A 25837-nucleotide genomic window follows, 5' to 3' on the forward strand; every position below is an offset into this window, starting at 1 on the left:
CTTAATCTCTTAAATTGAAAGTAACACTAAACTTTGCCTGAATTTTACATCACTTTAAGAGTACATTTTAAATAAATGAGATCCTAATTAAAAAGTTTGATATATGCATTACAGTTTCATTTGTAGCAATACTTTTAAAACACGACAAAAAACCTATAATCCCATTGCTGCCTTGCTGAATTCTATGTACATACTAAAAATTTTTATTATTTTGGTAGCCAAACTGTAAAAATGTCAATTTGTAACATAATTTTGTTTGGCTGGAAATTTTGTTACGGAATGAGAAGAGAAGACTTACAATATTGCCTCTTTATTTTGATTTTTTGACTGATATTCGTCCATGACCAATAGGAAAAACACCAATGACAGGATGAAACTGGTCCTGTAAAGCTCGAAAAGAATTACTAGTAGCTGTAGTGGTCTTGGGAATCAGCATGGTGTAGTGGTTTGGCATTGGGGACCAGGGTTCAGATTCCTACTCAGCTGTGGAAACCTATAGGACGACCTAGAATTATAGAATCATAAAGTTGGAAGAGACTTTGTGGGCCATCCAGTCTAATCCTCAGCCAAGAAGCAGGAAAATCACATTCAAGGTACCCCCTACAGATAGCCATGAGCCTCTGCTTAAAAGCCACCAAGGAAGGAGCCTCCACTACACTCCGGGGCAGAGAGTTCCACTGCCAAACAGCTCTCATGGTGAGGAAGTTCTTCCTGATGTTCAGGTGGAATCTTTCCTTTAGTTTGAAGCCATTGTTCTGTGTTCTAGTCCCCAGGGCAGCAGAAATCAAGCTTGCTCCCTCCTCCCTATGACTTCCCCTCACATATTGATACATGGCTGTCATCCTTCTCTTCTTCAGTCTAAACAGGCCCAGCTCTTTAAGCCGCTTCTCATAGGACCTCTGGCAAGTCACATTCTCTCTGCTTTTGAGGTAATGCCAAACTCCTTTGAACACATTCTGCTAAGATAATTTTGTAAGATAATGCATAGATTACTTGGAGACCCTCATCAACATGAATTTGATTACAAATGGGACAATGTTAAATCAATCTAAGTCTCCTTAACACATGTCCTCCAACGTTTCATAGTGCACTGACCAAGCAATATCAGAGTGTGGTTAAAGTGGCAAACATTATTATGAAAGCACATAAGCTAAGAGGGGCCAGAGCAGGTGGTCCCGGTGGTGATCGGCACATTGGGTGCTGTGCCAAAAGATCTCAGCCATTTGGAAACAATAGACATTGACAAAATCACGATCTGCCAACTGCAAAAGGCCACCCTACTGGAATCTGCACGCATCATCCGAAAATACATCACACAGTCCTAGACACTTGGGAAGTGTTCAACTTGTGATATTTTGATACGAAATCCAGCATATCTATCTTGTTTGCTGTGTCATAAAATAATAATAATAATAATAATAATAATAATAATAATAACTATTACTACTACTACTACTACTACTACTTTACTTTTGTACCCCGCCTCCATCTTCCCGAAGGGACTCGGGGCAGCTTACACAAGGTGCCTAAAACAACGCATAACAAACATGCAGTACAATACAAAATAAAACCACTAGTATATAAAAGAACAATTAGAACTCAGAACAGCACCAATAACCTATAGTGTTATCTGTCGTAAAAACATGGCTAACTGTAAACAAGAAGAAAGGAAAGGGATAGTGCAAGTTGTAGCTAAGGATCAAGGGAATGCGATAAAAGAGCTGTGCTCTATCATAATTGCAGAACATTGGGCTAGATATTCTCAAAGGCTTGTCTAAACATCCAAGTCTTCAACTCCCTCTGGAAGGTGGATAGGGTGGAGGCTTGCCTAATCTCCCTAGGGGGGCCACCACCGAGAAGGCTCTCTCCCTCGTCCCCACCAAACTTGCTTGTAACGATGGCGGGACCGCGAGAAAGGCCTAGAAGCCAAGATGACTAAACTGAGGCTGTTGTACTTTAGACAAAATCATGAGAAGACATGACTGCATAGAAAAGACGATAATGTTTTGCTAAGATAGAAGGCAGTAAGAACAGAGGAAGACCACATGCCAAATGGATAGCAATCTTAATGCTTGCATAGGTACATAGGGGGGGATGTGATCACAAAGATAGACAGGCCTATACCGTTTAGACTCCCTCCTCCCTATTCCTTTCATTTCATTACACTTTGAATTTAGATTGCAGCAATCAATGTAAGCTGAAGAAGAAGAAAAAAGAGAAGGTGGGAGGAAGAGACAGAAACTTGGATATGTCAAAAGCAGCTGTAAAAGTGAGGTGTTAACTGTCATCAAGTTGATGTCGACTTATGGTGATTCTATGGATGAGAGACCTCCAAATCATTCGGTCCTCAACATCCCTTACTCAGGCCTTGCAGACTCAGAGCCATGGCTTCCTTGATTGAGGCTATCCATTTGGAATGTGATCTTCCTCTGTTCTTACTGCCTTCTATCTTAGCAAAACATTATTGTCTTTTCTATGCAGTCATGTCTTCTCATGATTTTGTCTAAAGTAAAACAGCCTCAGTTTAGTCATCTTGGCTTCTAGGCAGATTTAAGTCTAGATTTACTCAAATACCCATTTATTTGTCTTCTTAGGGCTCTTCCAGACAGCCATATAACCCAGAATATCAAGGCAGAAAAGTCCACAATATCTGCTTTGAACGGGGTTATCTGAGTCCACATTGCCATATATTCCAGTTCAAAGATAATGTGAGATTTTATTCAGCTGTGTGGAAGAGGCTTCAGACTTCTCTTCTGTAGGCTAAACATGTCCAGACACTTGATCATTTTAGTCACCTTCCTCTGGATGCTTTCCAGCTTGTCAACATCTCCCTACAATTGCTGTGCCCAGAATTGGACACAGTATTCCAGGTGTGGTCTGACCAAGGCAGAATAGAGGGGGAGCATGACTTCCCTAGTTCTAGACACTTTGCTCCTATTTCTGCAGGCCAAAATCCCATTAGCTTTTTAAGCTTTTGCATCACGTTGTTGGCTCATGTTCACCTTCCTCTCCACGAGGACTCCAAGATCTTTTTCACGTGTACTGCTGTCGAGCCAGGCGTCTCCCATTCTGTATCTTTGCATTTCATTTTTTTCTGCCGAATCTTGCATTTGTCCCTGTTAAACGTCATTTTTGTTTTCCTCTTTGTTCCACGGTTAACCTGTCCCTGTTCAATGCGGACTCTTGGGATGTATGTTCATCGTGGACTAAGGCTGCATCTACGGGCCTCTTCATCACACTAGTGCTTGGATCTACTTTAAATCCACTTTAGCGAGGGCGCTTTAAACAGCTCAGCCAGACAGATCCCGGCTTCACCAAACTACAAACCCCAGAACTCTGCAGGAGGCAGAAACTGGATTTAAAGTGGATTCATAGTCTATTGTGATGAAATTGAGTGTAGCATGAATGCAGTTGGAGAGACACCAGCACTCTTTGGCAGCGAAAACTGGTACCACTACAGCTTTGATGATTCCAAACCCATAGCAGTGAGCCAAGTGGTGCCCAACTGCAGTCATGCTACAGTGTAGAACAGGCATGGGCAAACTTGGGCCCTCCAGGTGTTTTGGACTCCAACTCCCACAATTCCTAACAGCCTACCGGCTGTTAGGAATTGTGGGAGTTGGAGTCCAAAACACCTGGAGGGCCCAAGTTTGTCCATGTCTGGTCTAGATGCACCCAAAGAGTATGGGCGGGTGGGAGAGGCGCTTTCCCAGGCCCGCCTGCCTGCCTCCTCTCTTTCTCCCTCCGACGAAGCGAAAACGCGGCAAAAGAGTTGGGCGCTGGGCCGAGGGGGCGGGTCTTGGGGGGCGATAAAGAGAAGGTCTCTCTCCAGGCTCCGCCTCCCTCTCCCTTTCCTTCGGAGGTAAAGGGACCCAGCGAGAAAAAGGACCCAAGAGAAGAGCAGAGGGGGAGCGATCTTTTCTCGGGGCGCTGGGAAGGCGAAGGGGGCTCCTCCTTGCTTGCTTTCCCGGCGGAGGCGAGGATGTGCTGAGCTCCCGCGGCGATGCTGTCGGTGTCCCTGAGCCTCCCCAGCGGCCCATCGGACGACAGGATGACCTGGGTTTGCCTCTCCTGCATGCTGTGGGTACGTGGGTCCTTTTGGGTGACAGCCAGGGCTTTCCTCGTCCTCTCTTTATCCCGTTCCCGCCTTTCGGAAGAGTGGAATTGGGCTGGGGCTGCTTTCCCCCACTTGGGTTGAGTTTCAGAGTTTTGATGGATTCCTTGCTTGCCAAGACTGGGCTTTGATGCTGGCTGGGAAACAGATGTGTCCAGTTTTTTAGTTTGCGGGAGAGATGGGAGCCTAGGCTGTTTTGTCCTTTCCGTGCTTACATCTTTCGGTTTTATGTCCACCAGAGGGTGCATCTACACCGTAGAATTGATGCAGATTGAAACCACTTGAACTGCCATGGCTCAATGCTGTGAAATCCAGGGATTTTCAAGTTTGTTAAGGCAAACACCAGCACTCTTTGGCAGAGAAGGCTACAGACTTCTGTAGCTTCTTTGTAGGTGGAGGCGCCTTCTTTGGAGGCTTGATGGATGACCATCTGTCGGGGGTGCTTTGAATGCGATTTCCTGCATCTCGGCAGGGGATTGGACTGGATGGCCCATAAGCTCTATGATTCTATGATTCTATGACTCTATGACTCTGAAAAAATACAACTCTTAAGATTCCATAACACTAAGCTTTGGCAGTTAAAGCTCAGGACCATAGCCAGAAAAAAATTTCGGGTGTGGGTGTGAGTGTTAAACCTTTTTTTTTTAAAGTGAATCATGAACAGTGGTTCCATAACGCAAAATAATTTAGAAATCAGGCTTCATTGATAAACTTCAGTGGACGCTCAAAACAGATAAACTTCAGTGGACACTCATGGAGATTTGGTTAATAAGTTAAAATTCATGAATAAATCAGGTTTTTTAAATCTGAAAAATTTCAGGGGGTGTGTGTGAACCCCTCCCCCCCCCCCCCCTCCTTGACTACAGCCCTGGTCAAACTGCATTGATTCTGTTATCGAAGGCTTTCATGGCTGGAATCACTGGGTTGCTGTCAATTTTCCAGACATGTTCCAGAAACATTTTCTGTATGGACATGTTCCAGAAGCATTCTCTCCTGATGTTTCACCCACATCTGTGGCAGGCATTCTTAGAGGTTGTGAGGTATATTGGAAACGATGCCAGTGAGGTTTATATATCTGTGGAAGGTCCAGGGTGGGAGAAAGAACTCTTGTCTGTTTGGGTGAAACATCAGGAGAGAATGCTTCTGGAACATGTCCATACAGCCTGGAAAACTCACAGCAACCTTGCATCTATTCTACCATGTAGATGGACCACAGATTTCTCTCTAGCATCAGAGAAACTCAGAGCCCTTAGCTCCTTCTTTGTTGGTTCAACAGCTGAACCACACTTAGAGTCCACATCAACACAGTCCATTGAATGCAGTTTTGCTGCCCTGGCTCAATGCTATGGGCTCCTGGGATTTGAGGTTTGGTGAGGCTCCAGCATTCTTTGGCAAAGAAAGCTAAAGACTTTGTAAAACTACAACTCCCAGGATTCCATGCCATGGCAATTTAAAGTGTCAAACTGCATGGAATCTGCACTGTAGATGTAATTCTGAAGAGATGTGTCTCCTTTTGGGAGATGACTAATCAGTGGTTGAGGAGAACCAGAGTTTGGAAAAAGGACACTTTTGGGAGGACAGTTCCCAGGATGGCTAGCATTGGCTGGTGGTCACACCAAGGGAAGATACTGGGAGTTGATGTCTAAAAGGAAATTTTCAAGCTGTGAGTTGAACTGACCTAACAGGAGAATGAAAGACTGAATGGCAGCAAAGGCTGGAGATCATTGGGCTCTCTGGATATGGTTGGACTGCAACCACTAGCTGTCCCGGCCAGCATACCCAGTAGGGAGCAATGCTGGGAGTTGCAGTCAAAGCAAATCTGGGGTTGCAAATTCACTTTGGGGGGAATGTGTGAGATTTGGGTCATAACTAGAAGTAGGTCTGGGTGTTCTATGGCAAGGTCCATTCCAAGTTTGTGCTCAGGTTGAAGAAGCTTCTGAGAATGGTCTTTTTCGTAGAGGTGTTCAGCATCATATTCAACTTCTGGTTGGTCTCTCCTGTTCTGCGGGTGAGACACACTGCTTGTCTGAGAGCAAGTAAGACTTGTCACATAAGTTTTGCAGAGTTTAAGGCCATCACCTTTTTATGAGGTGAGGATGTTGGGAACTACTAAGTGAACAAATGTCAGAGGGGTTCCTCTCCATACTACATTAGTTGCCAAACTAATTCTCTTTCAAGAGGGCTCCCCCCCCCCCACTCTTTATTTGTTTTGCTCTCTCCTTTCTCCATTTACATTAAGACCAGTAAGGAGATGATGACTCAAGGTACCACTTTGAGATCTGTTTGTCCAAAAGCCAGGGTCTCCTCAGCTTGAGAGCGAAGGCTTTGGGAGACATAACTAATCGGACAAACATTTGCATGAAAAGAGAATTCGGTTCCTTCAGAGCAGAGCCTGTCTGCCTAGTCTCTACAGTTACAACCCGCTGTTTGTGACATCGCTTTGTTGCCATAGTGATGCTTTGGGTGGTCCCAAAGGCGAAGCAGGGCAAGGGAGGGGGTTTGGAGGATGAAATAAAGCCAAGATGTAGACCCCCTCTCTTCTGTAACTGGGAAAATGGCCTGGAATGTGTAATGGTCTCCCTGGGCGAGGGAGGGTGGATGGAATGGCCAGTCTCTAGGTTGAGTGGAAGGTCCAGCATTCTTAGGAACACTTTCAAATTTCATCAACTAGTTACATTAGTCTAGATCAGAGCTTGGAAAAATTAATTCCTTGATTCATAGTTGATGGTTCTAGAAGTAAAAAAAAAAAAAACCCAGTTTCCAACCTCTGCAAATTAATTGACTAAGTATTAAGGGTTTAACCAGTTTCTGTGGTGACTTAAAAAGTAAGTAAAGGAGAAAGTCATGAAGAAAGAGTGGTGGAATTTGTTTGGCTTTATCTGAGAGGGACTTGACTTTTTTTTGGGGTGGGGGGGGGGGGGAGAAGATACTTGTATGTATTTGGTTCAAAACAGTGGTAAGTAGAGGGATAGGCTTCCAGATAACTGATTCAAAGCAAACATTTCTACTGAATATGTTAATATATGTCAGCTCTTTCAATGTGATCTTGTAAATACAGTAGAGTCTCACTTATCCAACACTCACTTATCCAACGTTCTGGATTATCCAATGCATTTTTGTAGTCAATGTTTTCAATGTATCATGATATTTTGGTGCTAAATTCGTAAATACAGTAATGCATTACTGCGTATTGAACTACTTTTTCTGTCAAATTTGTTGTATAACATGATGTTTTGGTGTTTAATTTGTAAAATCATAATCTAATTTGATTTTTAATAGGCTTTTCCTTAATCCCTCCTTAGTATCCAACATATTTGCTTATCCAACGTTCTGCCGGCCCGTTTATGTTGGATAAGTGAGACTCTACTGTACTCAGAGATACATACTGTTGGCCCTACATATCTATGCATTCCACCATCCACATCTTGAAAATATTTTTTAAAATTGCAAAAAGCAAACTTTGATTTTGCCATTTTATCTAAGGGGCACCATGAGCATCCACAGATTTTGGTATCCACTGGGTGTAAGTGAGTCCAAAGCCTCTTCAGAGTTGTGTCCTTGTAATTACACTTTGTTGGCCTGGCTCTAATATTTGGTGGCTGCCTTGGGCAGCAGGATGCAAGGATTGCCCCTTCCTGCTATTGCCTTGACCCTTTCCTCATCTCCTTGCTTGACTTGCAGTTAGGTTGTCCACCTTCTTACAGTCTTGTATGTTCATTGGCCCCTCTGTTCCACCTGCCTGCAAACCACTCAAGAAACATTGGCCACTCAAAGCAGGCAACTTGTCTTTATGAAGAGCTGGCAGGACCGCGAAATAACAGACAGTGTTGGGGCATAAGGTGGAGGAGGCTAGAGGATGGACATTACATTGGAAAAAGAGGAGATAGAAGAGGTGTTTCTCATTGGTTCCCCTGTGGTAGAGAAGGCACCATATCCATTTTCTACCATGAGGACCATTTACACTATAGCTGGAGGTCCATTTACACTATAGCTGATGAGCTCCTTCATGCTCCTGGCCTGGCTACAAACCTTAAGATTACATAAGATGCATCTGTAGCAGTTAAAGTGGAATCAGAGTGCTATAATGATGCAGTATGAATGGACCTCTGGTTTAAGGAACTGCAAGTGATGTGTTAGATCCCTTGTTTGATGTCGGAAATCAAGATAACTGCTCTGAAATTGTTGCCCTTCTAAAAAGAGGGAGCTTTCAAAAATTGCAACTCACTGCTCCAGCTCCATGATATGCTCATGAAATTCCCTGCTGATGAACTCGCAGAATGCGTATGCGGGGCTTCCCTTTTGCAGGAGACGGGATTTAGTGTTGTGATGGTTTAAGCTTCAGGGCACCAGATGTGGCGTGATTTATCACCTTAGGCAAGCATAGGGGAGTAACCTCAAGTGGGTCGGAGAGTTCATTGGGCCTGGCATCCTTTCTCTGATAATGGCCAGTTCCAGATGCTCTCGAGAGGAAATGTTTTAACAGCATGGGGTACTAGTCAGGAATCCCTGATCGCTTCCAGCTTGTAACAACTTGATATTGTTTGGAAAAGAACATAAGACTTCCCCTCAGTAACAGCAGAGGGAGATAAAAGACCAGTGGCTGCTTTGGGGTAGCATATGGTGGTCCAGTGGGAAGAAAAAGCTATTTAGGGACCAAATATTAGTTCAGGTCTTGAAACCAGGCATTTAGAACACCCTTTTCTGATTTGGAATCATTGAGTTATATTCAGAGGAGGCTGTTCATAAGGGTGTTCCTTTGGAAGGTATTTTAAAACTGCTTGGTTCTTATATTTTAACACAAAGATAGTTTAGTGAAATAAAACAAAAGGAAAAAACAATTAATGTTGTAAAGATTTTTTAAAGTACATTAGATTTTTATTTTTTTAGACTAATTAATGTTAAAAAAAACAGATGTAGTGTGAAATGAAGCTTAACTTAATACCAGTGTTTTAACCAGTCCACTAAGGAGCCCCCAGTGGCACAGTGGATTAAACCCTTGTGCCAGTAGAACTGCTGACTTGAATGTTGGGTTGCTGACCTGAAGGTTGCCGGTACGAATCCAACCCGGGGAGAGCGTGGATGAGCTCCCTTTATCAGCTCCTGCTCCATGCGGGGATATGAGGGAAGCCTCCCACAAGGATGGTAAAAAACTTTAAAACATCCAGGCATCCCCTGGGTAACATCCTTGCAGACAGCCAATTCTCTCACACCAGAAGTGACTTGCAGTTTCTCAAGTCGCTCCTGACATGAAAAAACAACAACAGTCTACTGTTTCTAAAAAGGTGATTTTATGACCAGCAATTGAATAATGAGTTGAGTGTCTGTTCTGACTAGACTGAAGTTTGGAGCAAATATCTGGCTTGATCTCAAGCATTTAGAAATGTGACACAGCGGGTCATGTATTGTATTTCTTATGATGCCAGTCATGAATATGTATGACTGCACTAAACAAACAACATGAAAATCTGCTTTCCATCCCATAAAGAAAGACTTTCAATTAAATAGCTTTTACTTTATTGTGTGAAATGACTTGTTGATTTTAATTTTTTTTACTGAGAGCATTATTATCCATTCTTTAGACAAAAAGGAGCCCCAGAGTAAACAGCATAAAAAGATTATTGATAATACAGTCCCAATCAAGTCTGGAGATAGAGCACAATAAGAAAAAAGAGATCGAAAAGGAAATCCACACTGAAGTTTAAAATGCCATTGTTCTTAAGTGCAGAATTAAACGTTATGTCTAGAAATCCAAATCCATGTGTTTTTCATAGAATCCAGTTCCTATAATGAAATCTCATAAAATATTCCAGTTTTTGCAACAAATAAAGAATCATAATATATGTGTAAAAGAATAAGAAAAACTTGGGTAGACATCATCGTAGTCTGGAACAGATTTCTAGATGCCATTTTTCGAAATGGCTTCCACTAATTTTTTACTGCAGCTGTTTAGTCTCCTAAAATATTTACAGACATTATTCTGGTGGCTAAATATATTTTTGTGGGTCAAGGAATTTAACTGTTGCCTTCTTAAATCCAGATGGACGTTAGAGTTGATGGTAAACAGATTTCATGTTATTCACTGAATAAAAAAGTTCAGAAATCCCTTGACAGTCTACTGCACAGGTCACAGTCTATAGTCAGCTCTTAATATCCACAGGCCCTGCATCCATGGGTTCACCCAACCTCTGCTTGAAAATATTCTAAAAAAGTCCCAAAAGCAAACCTTGATTTTGCCATGCATTAGCCACAACACTGATGTGTGAGCATGTCATGCTGTAGATTCCTGCCATGTTTGTCTGTGCATCATCTAGGCAGGATCTAGGGTTGTCATTTTAAAAACTGTAGCTGACTCCTATCCTTAAGGGGAGTCCCCGGTGGCACAGTGGATTAAACCAGTGAGCTACTGAACTTGCTGTCCAGAAAGCTGGCAGTTTGAATCCGAGGAGTGGGGTGAACTCCCGCTGTTAGCCTCAGCTTTTGCCAACCTAGCAGTTCAAAAACATGGAAATGTAAGTAGATTAATAGGGACCGCTCAGGTGGGAAAGTAACGGCGCTCCATGCAGTCATGCCAGCCACATGACCTTTGAGGTTCTATGGACAACGGCGACTCATTGGCTTAGAAATGGAGATGAGCACCACACTCCAGAGTTGGACACGACTGGACTTGATGCCAGGGGAAAACCTTTACCTTAGAAGATGGGATTTCAATAGGTATTGCTTGTCATGCAAGCAAGTAAGAAGGAACACCTGCTGAAATTCTCTCTTCTGTACAACCAATAATGGTATGAGAGCAATGTTCATTTTTCAGTTTGGCTACCCCAAATGGCATTCTTGCTACCTTGAACTTTCTATATATTTAAAAATGAGATACTTGCAGATTTTAGGGTAGCTTCCTTTGGAGCTCAGCAAACAGCTATGTTGCCTTCAATCATGGCCTCCCATCCAAGTTCCATGGAGGAAAGGTTGGGGAAAAGCTAGTTTAACTAGATCTTTTTTCATGAAAGCTCTACTCCTTCCAATGCATTGTAGAAAAGGATGTAATTAGTCTTGGCTGTGGTGTTGGAGGAAAATTCTGAGAGTGCCTTGGACCACAAGAAGATCAAACCAGTCCAGACTCCAGGAAATAATGCCGATTGCTCCCTGGAGGGAAGAATATTAGAGGCATAGATTAAGTACTTTGGCCACTTAATGAGAAGACAGGAAACCTTGGGGAAAATAATGATGCTGGGGGAAAAGGAAGGAAAAAGGAAGAGGGGCTGACCAAGGGCAAGGGATGGATGATATTCTTGAAGTGACTGGCTTGACCTTGAAGGAGCTGGGGGTGATGACAGATAGTCGACAGGGAGTTCTGGCATGGGCTGGTCTATGAGGTCACAAAGAATCAAAGTGACTGAATGAATAAACAGCAAAAGTCTTGGCTGGTGGCTCCGATGTGAATGTGGTGGTAAATCCACTCTGATTTATAGTTTGAACTATAAAGAAGTTATCCAAAGTGCTGAATCTGTTTTGGAAATAGGATTCAGTACCAGGGAAAGCTCCCCTGAGCTTCAAACTAAAACTCAGTGAGGATTCATGGCTTCACTGACATCAAAGTGACCAACTGGACATACATTATGGTGGGTTAATCTGGACCAATCAATCTAGACCTTTCTTCTGATGGTTGAGTCTGAGTTTTCAATACAGCTTCCAGAAGCGCTAACCAGTGTGGCAACTCACCATGTTGGATGGAGAATTGTGGGAGTTCTAATCCATTTTGGGGTGGGATATTTCCTTGTTAAGCTGCAACAAGTAAAGTTACCTTTGTTATGTGCAGAAGTAGGCTAAGGGACTTAATAATCCACCTAAGACCCAGCCATCTCAACATCTTTTCCGTTACACCAAGAACAGCTTGCTCAACAATGGATTCTAGCTGGGGGAAATCTATTTCCTTTCCTAGCTACCTTGAGGATTGCAGCTAAACTCAGAGGGAAGAAGGAAGACTGAGGTGGTGGTCAATATTGTTATCATCTTGCTTATCCAAAAACCCTGTGAACTTTGGTTCCTGGCTTACCGAGCCAACATAGTTCCTGACTTATCGAACTGAATCAATCCTTCTATTGGTCTGAATGTTGGCCTCTGGAGATGGGGGTTTGAATTCCTGCTCAGACATGAAACCCATTGGATGACCTTGGGTTCACATTTTCTCAACCGCTAAAGAAGATAAAGGCACACACCCTCTAAACAAATCTTGCCAAGAAAAGCCCAGAATAGGTTCCCCTTAGGTTATCCATGAGTCAGAAATGACATGAAGGCACACAACAGCAACAGACTCATAAATGCAAAAGGGTTGGATTTGAAATTCACTAAACAAGTAAGTTGCCACTGTAGCAAACTCCAGACAGAATTGAGTTCCTGTGCCCACAGTTGAAGGCGGTTAGCCTCCTTGTTTTAGCAAACCTCTCTTTCTAAGCAAGGCGGTGGCCCTGGGGCCCATGGTCTTAATGAGGGATAATCACTCTTAATTAGACAGCAATTTAAAAGGCAGCAGTGGGGCTCTGGATTGGGCAGCTCAGCTATAAAAATGTGTATCCAGGGTTGGCAAATGGAAGGAGGGTGTGCCTAGTGAGGATAACTGCTTAGGATGAAAGGGAAGGAGAGTTAAATAAGAATTGGAGAGAATTACTTGAGAGGGTTTGTTTTTTTTGTAATAAAAAGTGGGAGCTAATAGTAAAGCAGCCTACTATGAAATAATGGAATAAATTAGAGACTACACCCTCTGCCCACAAGGTTAATTGGAAAGAGTAAAATCTCACTTCAACCAGAATCATGTTTTATGGGTGCACTTTTGTGCAGACTCAGGTAGGGAACTCCTTATACATTTTCCAAGCTTATTTCCATTTTCTGTTATTTGACGCTGCCATGATTTAAGTTCTCAGCTTTAGGTCATTTGGCAACTTGAAGGGTTTTTAATGTTTGGACCTTGTCTTTTCTTTTTTTTGAAGGTATTATAATTCTGAGATGGAGGTGTGCCATGAGGAGAACCAGTGTAGTGTTTGGCTACCTTCCCCATACTACAGAATTATATTCCACTCTAACTTCCATGGCAACATCATTTGAAATCCTGGGACTGGAATTTCAGGAAAGGGTTTTGTGATTATTTTTTTTTTGCCAGGGAACTTCTCCTTCGGCCAGACTACAAATCCCAGGATGAAACCATGGTAGTTAAAATAGAATCATAGGGTTCATCTACACTGCAGTGTTAATGCATTTCAACACCACTTTAACTGCCATGGCTCAATACAATGGAATCATGGGGATTGTAGTTTGGTAAGACACTAGAAGAGAACTACAGTTCCTATGGCTGCATAGCATTGAGCCACAACAACTAAAGTGATGTCAAGCTGCATTATTTCTACAGTGTAGATGCACCAATAATGTTATATTTGTGAAACGGTTTCAGAATTAGGGAGACCGTAATTCAGATTCTCACCCAGCTGTGATGTTCACTTGGTGGGTTCCTCATTATCTTCCTCTCAGTCTGTCCTTCCTCACAAGGTTATTTTGAAGATCAAAACTGAAGAGGGAATAGGACTCCTCAGATTGCTTTAAACTCCATGCAGGAAAGAAAGGATATGAATGCAACAAAATAATAATATAAACACTGAAGAGTGCAATTGAATTTAAACCAGTTTGAGAGCCCTGGATACTTGCAGTATTGGATAGTTGTACAAGCTGTGTTTTTCTCTCTACTAAACAGATTGTTGGTGGCTTTCTGTTCTCTATTCTCCTGATTTACAACTGGACTACTTAGCGTGTCAATTGCCAACTCACATATGCTGGTTGTTGGACTGGATCCCACAAATTCTAGGACTGCAAACAGCTTTGTTGTACGTCTGTCTGTATGGACCTCATCCTCTTTCCAAGATCAACCTCCTTCTCTCTCTTCACCTCACTGTATGACACACAGTCTAGCTCTACTTAACTACTCCTGGTGAAGCCTGTATACAACCTGTATACAGGGTCAGATTAAGGCACTTCAGGTCCCCAAAAATGTATCAGTTTTGTTCTTGCTTATGTTTTCATGACTATATCTATACACATAATAAAAGTGAAAAATGTGTATGTGTGTACGTGGTGGAGGTGTCCACTTACACAGACAGCCTCCCACATCTACAGACAGTGATAGTTCCCACTGAGTAGGAGACACCCATGGCCCTCCTCCCATTGACATGCAGGTTATAGTCAGCACCATGAACATGTAGCCCAAACCCTGCCAGTGTCCTCCATAAACACCATTCTGCCCACCAACCAAGTGAAGGCTTTCATGCATGGACCATTTCATCCTAGATGTTCTCTTTTTCCTCCAGAATGGACATCTCAGGGTTCCTTAATTTGCATGTCCTCACCCACTGCCTCTCCCTTAACCCTTTCCTGTGGCACATAGTTCACAGAGGAATTGATCAGCAACTGAACAAGAGATTTGGGAAGAACGCACCATGATTTTCAGGAGTTGTACTTGACCTACACCCAGAGAGCACTGTTAACCCAACCAATGATGGATCTGGACCAAACTTGCCACGGATGATGGGACTTGCAGTACCTTCACTGATACTGTGACCCGACAATGGACTGGGACCAAACTTGGCACAGAGAAGTCCCATGACCAACTGAACATACTGCAGGGGTTAGTGGAAATGGATCTTGATTCTGGGAGTTGTAGTTCACTTGCATCCAGCGATACTGTGACCCCCCACCAACAATGGATCAGGACCACACTTGACACAGAGAAGCCCCATGACCAACTGAACATAATGCAGGGATTTAGGGGAATGGACCTTGATTTTGGGAGTTGTAGTTCACCTGCATCCAGATAGCACTGAACCCAGCTGACGTCAGATCTGGACCACACTTGGCACACAGACTCAAAATGGCCAACTGTGTATACAGGCCTGGTTTGGGGGTGATTGATCTCGGATCTGGGAGTTGTAGTTCACCCTTATCCAGAGAGTACTGAACCCAGCCAACAACGGGTTCTGAACCAAACATAAGTGATATTACGTAACAGTCCAAAACAAACAATCTTCTAACAACTTGGGCACCACTGGGTTCCCAAGCTAGTAATTTATAATGGTGAGGAGTACAGTCGACCTTCCACAACCACAGATTTTGTATCCATGGATTCAACCACCCACAGTTTGAATATATATATATATATATATATATATATATATATATCCAAACAGTGAAATTGTTTTTGCAATTTTATATAAGGTTTACTTTACTAGGCCATTGTATATAGTGGGACTTGAGTATTCATGGATTTTGATATCCACAGAGTCCTGGAACCAAACTCTGCAGATACTAAGGGACTGATGTATTTAGAATTCCATGCAAGAGAACTCTAATCTAGACTCTCCAGAACTACAGCATTAGAGCACTCTGGCAAAGGATTATTAGTGCCCCATCAAACTACAACTCCCTGGATTCTCCAGAATGGAGTTGTGGCAATTAAAGAGATATACAATTCACATAACTGTTTCATAGGAAGCTCCACAGTAAGAGTGTATTATTATATTTTAGTATATTTTAAGAGGAGCAGCAATTTGAAGGCTCTTGTAATCTGAGGTCCTAAACTGTAGGTAAACTAGTTTGTACATAAACGTGGCAGGACTACTGACTTGGAGCAATATGGACGCGGGTTGTAAAGGCAGTTGCCTCTCCCCCACCTCCACCCCTTGCTGCCTGCCCGCCTCTATTCCCACTGTTGTGATTGAATTTCCTCTGGAAAGCTCTTTGACTTAAGATACCTCTCCCTAGGGAGTTGGAGGCCATGAGGGCAAAAGAATAATTGACAAGGTCAACAGGCTAAAGGCCTGGAGATGACGCTTGGGAATATTGGGAGGGGGAGGGGGAAGGGATGTCAAAGAGGCTTATGGGTTGCTGTCACTTTGGCTGATGGGAGACTTAGTGACTTTCTAGGCATGGGGCATAAGGATGGAGATGGGGATAAGGGCCGGAATAGAGGCAGTCTTCATTGTTTACTGAGTTATTTGAGGCAGACAGTGCCCTGATCAATATTCCCCATGGCTTCCATTGACCCTAAAAGAGAGAGAGATTGAGAGAGAGAAACCCTCTTTTGGATGATTAAGGTAGTTTGACAGGTTTGTCCGAATGTTTGGGTACTCTACTGACAGATGTAGAGAAATGTCACTACTAGTCATTTTTATTTATTTAATTTATTTCCCATCTTTCTTCCAACATGGGACTGCAAGTTGCTTGCAGCATAAGTAAACACAAAATGCATGTGAAGTAATTTATAATGCCAGAGTTTTAAAAAATCTTGTTTAAAATAGAACTTTTAAAATAGCCATAAACATTTAAAATACAGCAATGGGGATAAAAGTACAGCATTAAAATACTCAACCTAGTCTACCACAAATGGGAGCTCTACAGACTGAGAGCAAACAGTGAGAAGTTCCTCTGATGTTTTCTCACTAAATGTGCTAGAGATAGTGCTAGGATCCTGAAAAAGTTCTTAAAACTCAGGGAGACTAGACATCAGAACTTAATATGGTTTGTAGGATGGCCAACTATGGTTGAAACAGGCTGACCATGCCTTGAAAATCGTTGTTGTGTGCCTTCAGATACTTTCTGGCTTATGGCATCCCTAAGGTGACCCCATCACACAATTTTCTTGGCAAGGTTTGTTCACATGGAGTTTGCCTTCATTTTTTTCTGAGGATGAGAGAGGCTGATCTTTGGCTTCCAATTATGCCATTATTTGATTTTTAATTTATCTATCAGTTGACACTTCTCCAGTTGCTTGAAAAATGTGTTTTTGGTGAACAAACTTTTGCCATCACAAAATTTAGTCAGTTCTGCTTCATTTCTTGTTTCTAAGCTGAATTTTCCTACAATCTTTGATCCTGCTACATTTCTTCCTTTTACATTCCTGTTTGGTACGTGATCAATTTCCTCCTGGAAACTAGCATAACCATGGATTATTGGTTATATTAATGGATTTATTGGTATAATTCTTATATTCTTGCATTACAGTAGAGTCTCACTTATCCAAGCTAAACGGGCCGGCAGAACCTTTGATAAGCAAATATCTTGGATAATAAGGCGGGATTAAGGAAATGCCTATTAAACATCAAATTAGGTTATGATTTTACAAATTAAGCACCAAAACATCATGTTATACAACAAATTTGACAGAAAAAGTAGTTCAATACGCAGTAATGTTATGTTGTAATTACTGTATTTACGAATTTAGCACCAAAATATCATGATATATTGAAAACATTGACTACAAAAATGGCTTGGATAATCCAGAACCTTGAATAAGCGAGTCTTGGATAAGTGAGACTCTACTGTATATCCTTTTACTACTTTTGTTACATCTCTCCTCACTATTAATGCAACCCTGTTTCCTCTTAAATTTTCATTTCCTGACTAAAACACTGTGCAATTACCTGATTCAAAATGTCCTATTCCTTTCCATTTTAGCTTCCTCCCCCAAAGTATTGCCATGCTTATATGTTCTGTTTCTTCTTTTGCTATATCTACTCGTTTCATGCATTTGTATGGAATTGCTACCAGTTTCTGCTTGCCCCATTTGTATGGCCCCATTTTCATTTCTGTCTGCTGCTTCCGAAAACAGATGCCTATATAAATGAGCTTTCCCACCCGAGGAAAAAAAAATGAAGATTTTCGAACCTCCCCTGCATAGCACTAGCAAGTGTTAGCTATGGTCTCACTGCCATTGTCTCTGAGAGATCCTTCACCAATGTCTCTTTCTCTACTGCTGCTGCCCTGTAGCTGTTTGACAGCTGTCTGGCTCCTCAGAAAAAGTCTGTCAGATATGGGAGACCCTACCAGTATTACTGCTGCAAATAGCATGACCTCTGGCCTCACAGAAGCAAGGAATGACTTTGAGTCATGATATCCTCCCATATAAGCCTGCCCAAAATTTGAGATCTTCAGAGAAGGCCCTCTTACATGTCTCAACATCTCATGAAGTTAGGTTGGTGGGTACATGTAACAGGGCTTGACTGTGGAATTCCCTAACCAAAGGTTGCAGTACCTTGACTGAAATTCTCTAACCAAAGAAATTAGGCTGTTGTCGTATCTTTTAAGCTTCCAGCAGGCAGCCAAAGCAGTGCTGTTCTACATGGCATTTAGTGTTTGAAATGGCTGTTTTTAGTGTTTTTCTTGTGAGTTACCATAGGATGCAGGGCTTAGATTTAGCCTTCTCCAAAATAGTGGTCTTCAGAATAATACCAGTCAAAGTGGTGGACAATGGACTGGTGCTGGTCTGTATGCCATAGGCTGCTGGTTCATGACAAGTTTCTGAGTAAGAAAGTGTTTAATTTAATGGACACTAATATAGTGCCTGCCTGCTAAGCAAATCAAATAGCTTAAAATGCACCAATCTAGAATGTTCTGGGTATCAATTCCTATCCCCCTCAATTAAATTGGGCAGTGTCCAAGAATGATTGGAGCTATAATCCCGAACATCTGGAGAGTACTAAAATTGCATCATAGCTCGAAGGTCTAGAGATTGCTCTAAAGGACCATAGTTTTGTGATATATTTTTAAAAACACTTGATTTTGAAAAAAAAATCTGTATCAGTTTGTTTGCTACAGAGGCCCTGTGCATTTCGTTGCATTTGATCCTAAGTATGTTTGAAAGCAGAAGTGAGAACTATGCAGCCCCCCAAATGTTGTTGGATTGCAACTCCCAATATTTTTCATTAAGGCTATGGCTGATTGGAGTTATAGTCCAGTGATGCCTTGACGGCTGCATGATTTTCACTCCTGTTCTAGAGTCCAGAATTCTAGAATTTATCAGATGTTATTAGTTCATGCAAGCCATTTGGATTTCAGTATTGTTTGACATCAATTGGGGCACATCCTGCAGTGCATGAAATGTGTCTCTAAGTCTCTGTGTTGGAGAACACAAATGGGGCGTCACTGGTGGGCAAATTGTCAAATAGAAGCTTGTTGAGTTTCAGTAGCTATCTCTTTAGGAAAACCCAATTAAACCCTTAAGGAACTTCAGAGATCTCTAAAAAAGAGGCAGATGAATTCTGGCAGAGAACACTTTTTTTGCATCTTAAGTCCCTGATTCAAAGTGACATCTCCTGTGAAATGATCTCTAATAACACCGTGTTTACTGTGCACCATCCAGATTTGAAAATTCTATTCCTTTTTGCCATGACTGCTGTGTGTGCGCGCGTACGCATGTGTATACACACCAACACCCAATCACAATAGTCGTGGTTATGGGATATGCTCACATGATCAACTGCTGCAGTTGGATTCAAACTGGGTCAAGAGGACAAAAATATCCACCCACTTTGGGAGAGGGGAACACATTGACTCTGCAGATTAGCTCTGAGCCTCTGGTTTAGACTGCAGTTAAAGTTCTCAAACGTCTGAGCAAAATTCTGGTGAAGTTTCCTTCTTTGCTTATCTAGATTAGATTTGGAAATGCTGGGGTGTCACATGAAAAGGTCATAAGCACGTCCTCCTAGACCTGCTTTGTGTTCAAATCTACATTCTCATGATTTTGAAAGCTTTTTCTAGATGGAAAAGGGAAGGATTTGGAAGACTTTGCCCCCTTAGGATCCTTCCCTAATTGGATCACACAGGTCAATGGAGAAGGCATCTCTCCCTTTCTACTTTCGGCTGCTTTTCTAGCTGATGGCACTCAGTGAACCAAGTTTGCTTTTACCTCATGATGGTTTGAGGGAGATGAAGTTGGCCCCCATGCTGTTTGCACCTCATGCAATGGACGGATGAGGCACTACTTGGGCCTTTCCCCTTCTTTGATTTCTATTTGTGGAAGAACTTTGTGACACAAAATTACAACTGTCCCCCATTTCTTTCTGACCACCCACCTTCTGTATCCCTTGGAGCATTTTAAATGGGTGCATTCATTTCCTATCTTCATGAGATTACAAATGGGGAGAATTGGGGTTGCATGGAGGGGCTAAAGAGCCTGTGTGCAAAGTACTTGGTCTGTTTTCTCTCTCTTCTGTATGCTCCCAGCCCAGCAACCTAGCTGGTGGGGAGCAACTTCTCTATCTTTATTTGCTCTGATGTAATGTGGCGGCTGGGGCCAACTCTGGAGGAACAGAGGAAGCGGTCTGAAAACAAAAACTGGCTAATCCCCCTCCGCCCCTGTTGCCTGTTGTTGCGGGAAGGAGGGGTGAGGGTGGAGTGAGGGAATGCAGGCTTGCTTGTAGGGTCTCAGGGATTGTTTTGCCTTGGCAAGGAGCAGAGCTGGATGAGGAAGGGCATACATAGGAAGTTGTCTCTCTCTCATCCCCCCCTTCTGCCTGAGATCCTGATTAGAAAGCAACTCACATTTGACTGTCCTGGAAGGCTCAGACAGCTGTGTGCACTCTCTTTCTCTCTCCCTCCCCATCTCTCCCTTCCACCCCCCTGCACATGTTTGCTTGCTTGCTCAGTATGTGGACACAAATGCCCCAAGAGAAAAGGGTGAGGATGAGAGCGCTATTTGGGATCACACTCTCAGCATGGATACTCGGAGTCTTTGGAGGGGATCTATGCAGGAGACACAGATATTTAATTCTTAACTCCTGGCAGTGGACTCAGGTGGCAACCCCCCAGATTAAGGATGCTTACTCCTGGGAATTACATTTCCTCTTTTAGCCTTAAATTAGTTTCTGAGGAAATGCTGTCCAGTTGTGCTGTGTTATCCTGTCACCTGCACAGATTTTTGCAGAGACTCTAGATGACATCATCTTCCATTTGGAACCCTCCCATAGTTTCCCAATCTTTCTTCTGTCTTTTTCCATTGTAGAACTTTTCCCCAGAATAGCCAATAGGTTTGCAGTCATTGAGACTAGTTCTGATTGGAATAGAGCTTTATTTTACACTCTTCTCCCAGAATCTGGAGGTGCTTGGCAGGGGAATTCTTGGAATTGTATTTCCAGGAAGTTACTTTTCCAGGCTCTGATTTTTTATTTATTTATTTATTTATTTATTTGCAACATTTATATCCCACCCTTCTCACCCCAAAGGGGACTCAGGGCAGCTTACAAGTTATAGATACATACAATAAATTATTTTATTAGTATAGCACAATATAAGCACTACATAAGCATTGGCTTCGACTTGGTCTGGACTAAGGTTTATGTACAAGGTTTTTGTGGATGAATAGCTCAAGTATTTTGTATTGTTTTAAATCTGTATTTAACTGCTTATGTTTTTATTTTTTTGTATTGTTGTGTATTGGCACCGAATTCTGCCAGTTTTGTAAGCCGCCCTGAGTCCCTTAGGGTGAGGAGGGCAGGACAGAAATGATGGAAATAAATAAATAAATATTCTTATATTGTACTATACAACTATATTGAAATATTATTAGTAACACTGCATGTAATATAAATATACAATTATAATAGTGTATTATTATTATTACATTGTATTACATCATAATATTATTATCAATATTATATGTATATACAATATATTATAATATTAATATAGTATAATATGAGTATTATATATTATTATATTGTTAAATTGATACAGCAGACATGGTGGAAAAAAGTCTTCCTGGCCCCTCCTTCTTCATTCTGGTCCAGAATGTTAGTTAGACCTTGGTGTGTGTGGTGTGTACTCCCATTTGATGATATAGGAGACATGGTGGAAGGATGTCTTCCTGGTCCCTCCTTCTTCATTCTGGTCCAGAATTTTCTTCTTACTATACTTACTATACTATACTATACTTACTGATGAGAATAAAACTGCCATGTGCATAATGCCCTTTGAAGAATTAAGGATAAGAACCTGTATTTAGATGCATAATTCCGATACCATCCTGTACACATTTACTTGGGAACGAGTTCCATAAACTTGAAGTAAAACTCCCTTCTGAGCAGACCATGCATTGCCAATATCCCACCCTTAATTAGGATGGAAGTACTGTAGTAGCTTTCCAGAGTGTGGTTGTGCCGAGTGGTGTGTTACTATCGTGATACCAACACATGCTTCAGTTATTGTATTAAAAAAAGGTTTGAACTGAACCACACCACATTCTTTTCTTGGATTTCACTTTTCTCCACAAGGGTGTTCTAGCTCTTTTTGCTAACCCCCCACTCCCCAAATGTTCAACCCTTACCACTACCTGGTGAATGTAGTTGTTTGGAATAAGGATATAAACTCACCAGAACAGTAAGGATGGTGAAGGAATGATTCTAATGCTCCCAGTAATAGGTACTCATGGGGAAGTGTGTGTGTGCCTCATTGGGAAGATTTCAGTTTTGCATTACAGTATACCATTTTGTGTGCTCGCAGTGGACCTTGTTCTACTTCAGATTTTTCATCCCAACTACAATTCTGAGGAAACATGTTTTTCAACAGACTGCAGCTATAAAACAGGATTCAATCATCATTGAGCAAAGACTTAATCCTAACTTTTGGTTGCCAGGAACCTTGTCCATTATCAGATTTCCCATGGATATAGAGTCAACATCCACACTCTGTCCCTGCCCTGTCCCATCCCATACCCCTAACACAGCTTTGGCTTTTTCAAATATTTGTGTTGGAATATTTCTTGCCACTGAGCTTTCAGTTGTTTAAAGAGCCAAACTTTAAACAAAACTGTGCTGCAATTTTACCCTGCCATCTGAAGTCCTTTCTCAGCCTGTGCACTTCATTGATGCTTTTTCTCAGTATCCTCAATGAAGGACCCCATACATTGTGGGAAACTTTGTGGGAATTCCACAGAGAGTACCTGGATTTACAGAAATCATGGTGGGTTTCCACCCTTCTTATTTATTTATTTTTTGTAAGGGAAAATAACATGTTTCTCTATGATCTTAGGATAACTACTAGGTTCTCAGTTTGGCTGGGTCTCTTGGCAGTTTGGATGCAATACCATTGTTTAGACTAAAGTGATGTGCCGGCCAAGCTTTGAGCAGATTTGGGGAGTGGCTGACTAGGAGTAAAATAACACAATATTATCCAATTGGATTAGAAGTCCTGAGAGCCAGTATGGTGTGAGCATTGGACTATGACTCCAGAGACCAGGGTTTGGTAACCTTGGGCAAGTTACACACTCTCAAGAAAATCCCCCAAGAAAAAATGGTGTACTCCATTTTGAAAGCATTCAGAGATCTTTTGTAGCAAGATCAAATCCTCATTTCAATAATTTTTTATTTTGTTTTCTTGTTAGGATTTTATCAGTCCAAGCATCCTCTTTTCCACTTTAGTCTAAACTCTTGAGTTACAGGACTCTTCTGGACCTAGCTATTTTTGCAATCCCCACGAAAGCTTTATTTATTTGCTTTCTCAAATAGTGGATGAACTTGGGAATGTGATCATGCAAACTGATGCATAAAGAGACAAAGGTAACAGGAAGTAGTTCATGGAATCTTCCTCTGCATGTTGTCTTAATTCACATTTGTGTGTCAGATGCCATAAGTGGCACAGAAGTGCCATAACCATGTGCCACTTATCAGTCATTCATGTAACATTTTAGTAATTCTAGTAAAGATCTTGTCTTAGTCCTAACACTTCTGAACTCTGATTCACTTATAAGTCTCACACCTTCATTTTTAAAATGTATTTGTTAAAGTATAACATCTAAAGTGCAACCTTCCATCCTCCCCACTCTACACATTTCGGACTGAAGAATGCTCATTCTTTATTAACAGTGGTTCTCAACCTATGGATCCCCAGATGTTTTGGCCTTCAACTCCCAGAAATTCTAACAGCTGGTAAACTTGTTGGGATTACTGGGAGTTGTAGGCCAAAACACCTGAGGACCCACAGGTTGAGAACCACTGCTTTATATATTTCCCATTGTAATAATTATATATAGACAATGCTCAAGTAACTCACTGTCCTTCCTCTGAGAAATTAGGCATATAAGTAAAGGGCTGGATTTGGGTCACTCTTGTAGACTTCTATCTCTAGGCAAGGAATGAATTAGATAACCTTGTAGCATTTTGTAGTTCACAGTGAGTCAACTCTGTACAAGGAGGGAATGTCAATCTGTCTAGCCTGTCTTGTCTGCTCTCGAATTCCTGTCACTGTTGCTCCACCCCCATGACTGCATGTGTTGGGGAGGAGAAAGATAGGGAGGATGACTCCCTTTTTGACAGTGTTGGGAGGTTTGAGAAATTCCCTGATCATCTTTAGCGTTTGTCCAATATTTGGCCAGAAGACTGACTGGGAAATAAACCTGCTAATTACCCTTAGTTCCATTCAGTGAAAAACAGGAGGCTGTGCTTGCATGTTTGCTCTAGCACTAGGAAAGATGGTAGTCTCTCTCTTTCTCTCCTATCCCTTTTATTGTCTTAAATCTGAGACCATAAAAAACATGTTGTGATAGTTTAATATTTTAAATTGACTTCTCTTAAAATAAAATCTGGTTGAGGGGGAATATGGTTAGACAGGGTCCCTTATTCAAAACGTTTAGGAACAGAACTGTTTTGGATTACATTTCTTTTAAAAATGGAATATTTGCATATACAGTAGAGTCTCACTTATTCAACCTTCGCTTATCCAACATTCTGGATTATCCAACGCAGTCTGCCTTTTAGTAGTCAGTGTTTTTGTAGTCAATGTTTTAATACATTGTGATGTTTTGGTGCTAAATTCGTAAATACAGTAATTACTACATAACATTACTGTGTCTGAACTGCTTTGTCTGTCGATTTGTTGTAAAACATGATGTTTTGGTGCTTAATTTGTAAAATCATAACGTAATTTGACCTTTAATAGGCTTTCCTTAATCCCTCCTTATTATCCAACATTTTCACTTATCCAACGTTCTGTTGGCCTGTTTATGTTGGTTAAGGGGGACTCTACTGTATATGTAATCAAATATCTTGGAAACAGGATAAAAATTAATTTATGCTTCATATACAGTTTATACGCATAGCCTGAAGGTAATTTTATACACACCATTTAAAATAATTTATGTACACTGAACCATCAGAAAGCGAAGGTCTCGCTATCTCAGCCACCCATGTGGACAATTTCGGATTTTGGAATTCTGCACAAGGGATGCTCAAGCTGTAATCATGTTTTCACTTGGCAAAAGTGCTCTCTTGATGAATAGGGAAGTTTTCTATGACAGTGTTTAAAAACATGTCCACATAGGCATTTTCAGAATTATCAGCTTTGGTGACAATGCTTAAACCATGAAGCAGTAAATAACCTCAGCTTAGGCTGGGGGGAGAGTTTAGGGTTATTTTTAATTTCTAAAAAGAAGCAGTGAGAGGTAATGGTTCTGGTACCCCAAAGAGTGCTTGCATCTCTGAGTGAAACATCCTTGTCTGAAGCAGCTGTGCTGTTTGCGCTGGAGAGCCATGTGCCGGCCTCATAGAGTGCTGCTCAGCAGAGATGCTAATCTAATTAGGTCTTGAGTCACCATGGAAGGAGAGATTTAGTTTTACACGGACAACTTCATCTTTTGTGTGTGTGTGGGTAGGGAAGGGAAGGGGAGTCCACACTTAATCTCTCTTCCTTCGCATAGGCGGAATCTTTTGCTCACCACTGGCTGCCCCTCTTGTAACCCCATGAGGCTCATGTGACCTGGCTCATGGGTTGGACACCCCCTTTCAAGGGGGCATTTTCTGCCCCAACTCCCCTTGGAGCCAGTGGGTCAAGGACTGGGAACTTCCTTGCCAGGCCAGCTTGGAAACAGCTGGGTGTTGTTAGGACATAATGTGAGGCAGGGGTTAGAAAAGGCAGTCTTGA

General features: G+C 41.8%; 1 protein-coding gene across 11 annotated transcripts in view; it reads left to right on the forward strand.

Moving 5' to 3' along the window:
* The window catches only part of tns1 (tensin 1), a 432533-nt gene that overhangs the window by 102230 nt on the left and 304466 nt on the right, over nt 1-25837 (forward strand). Inside the window, exon 1 of one of the 11 annotated variants that reach the window (XM_008110442.3) lies at nt 3849-4084. The exons of the other annotated variants lie outside the window; for them this stretch is intronic. Coding sequence (XP_008108649.2) covers nt 4004-4084 — 81 coding nt within the window. The 5' untranslated portion in view covers nt 3849-4003. Of the gene's footprint in view, nt 1-3848; nt 4085-25837 lie in introns of those variants that run through there. 11 annotated transcript variants of the gene reach the window in all.

The sequence above is a fragment of the Anolis carolinensis genome, chromosome 1 (assembly GCF_035594765.1).
Source record: "Anolis carolinensis isolate JA03-04 chromosome 1, rAnoCar3.1.pri, whole genome shotgun sequence".
Lineage (NCBI taxonomy): Eukaryota > Metazoa > Chordata > Lepidosauria > Squamata > Dactyloidae > Anolis > Anolis carolinensis.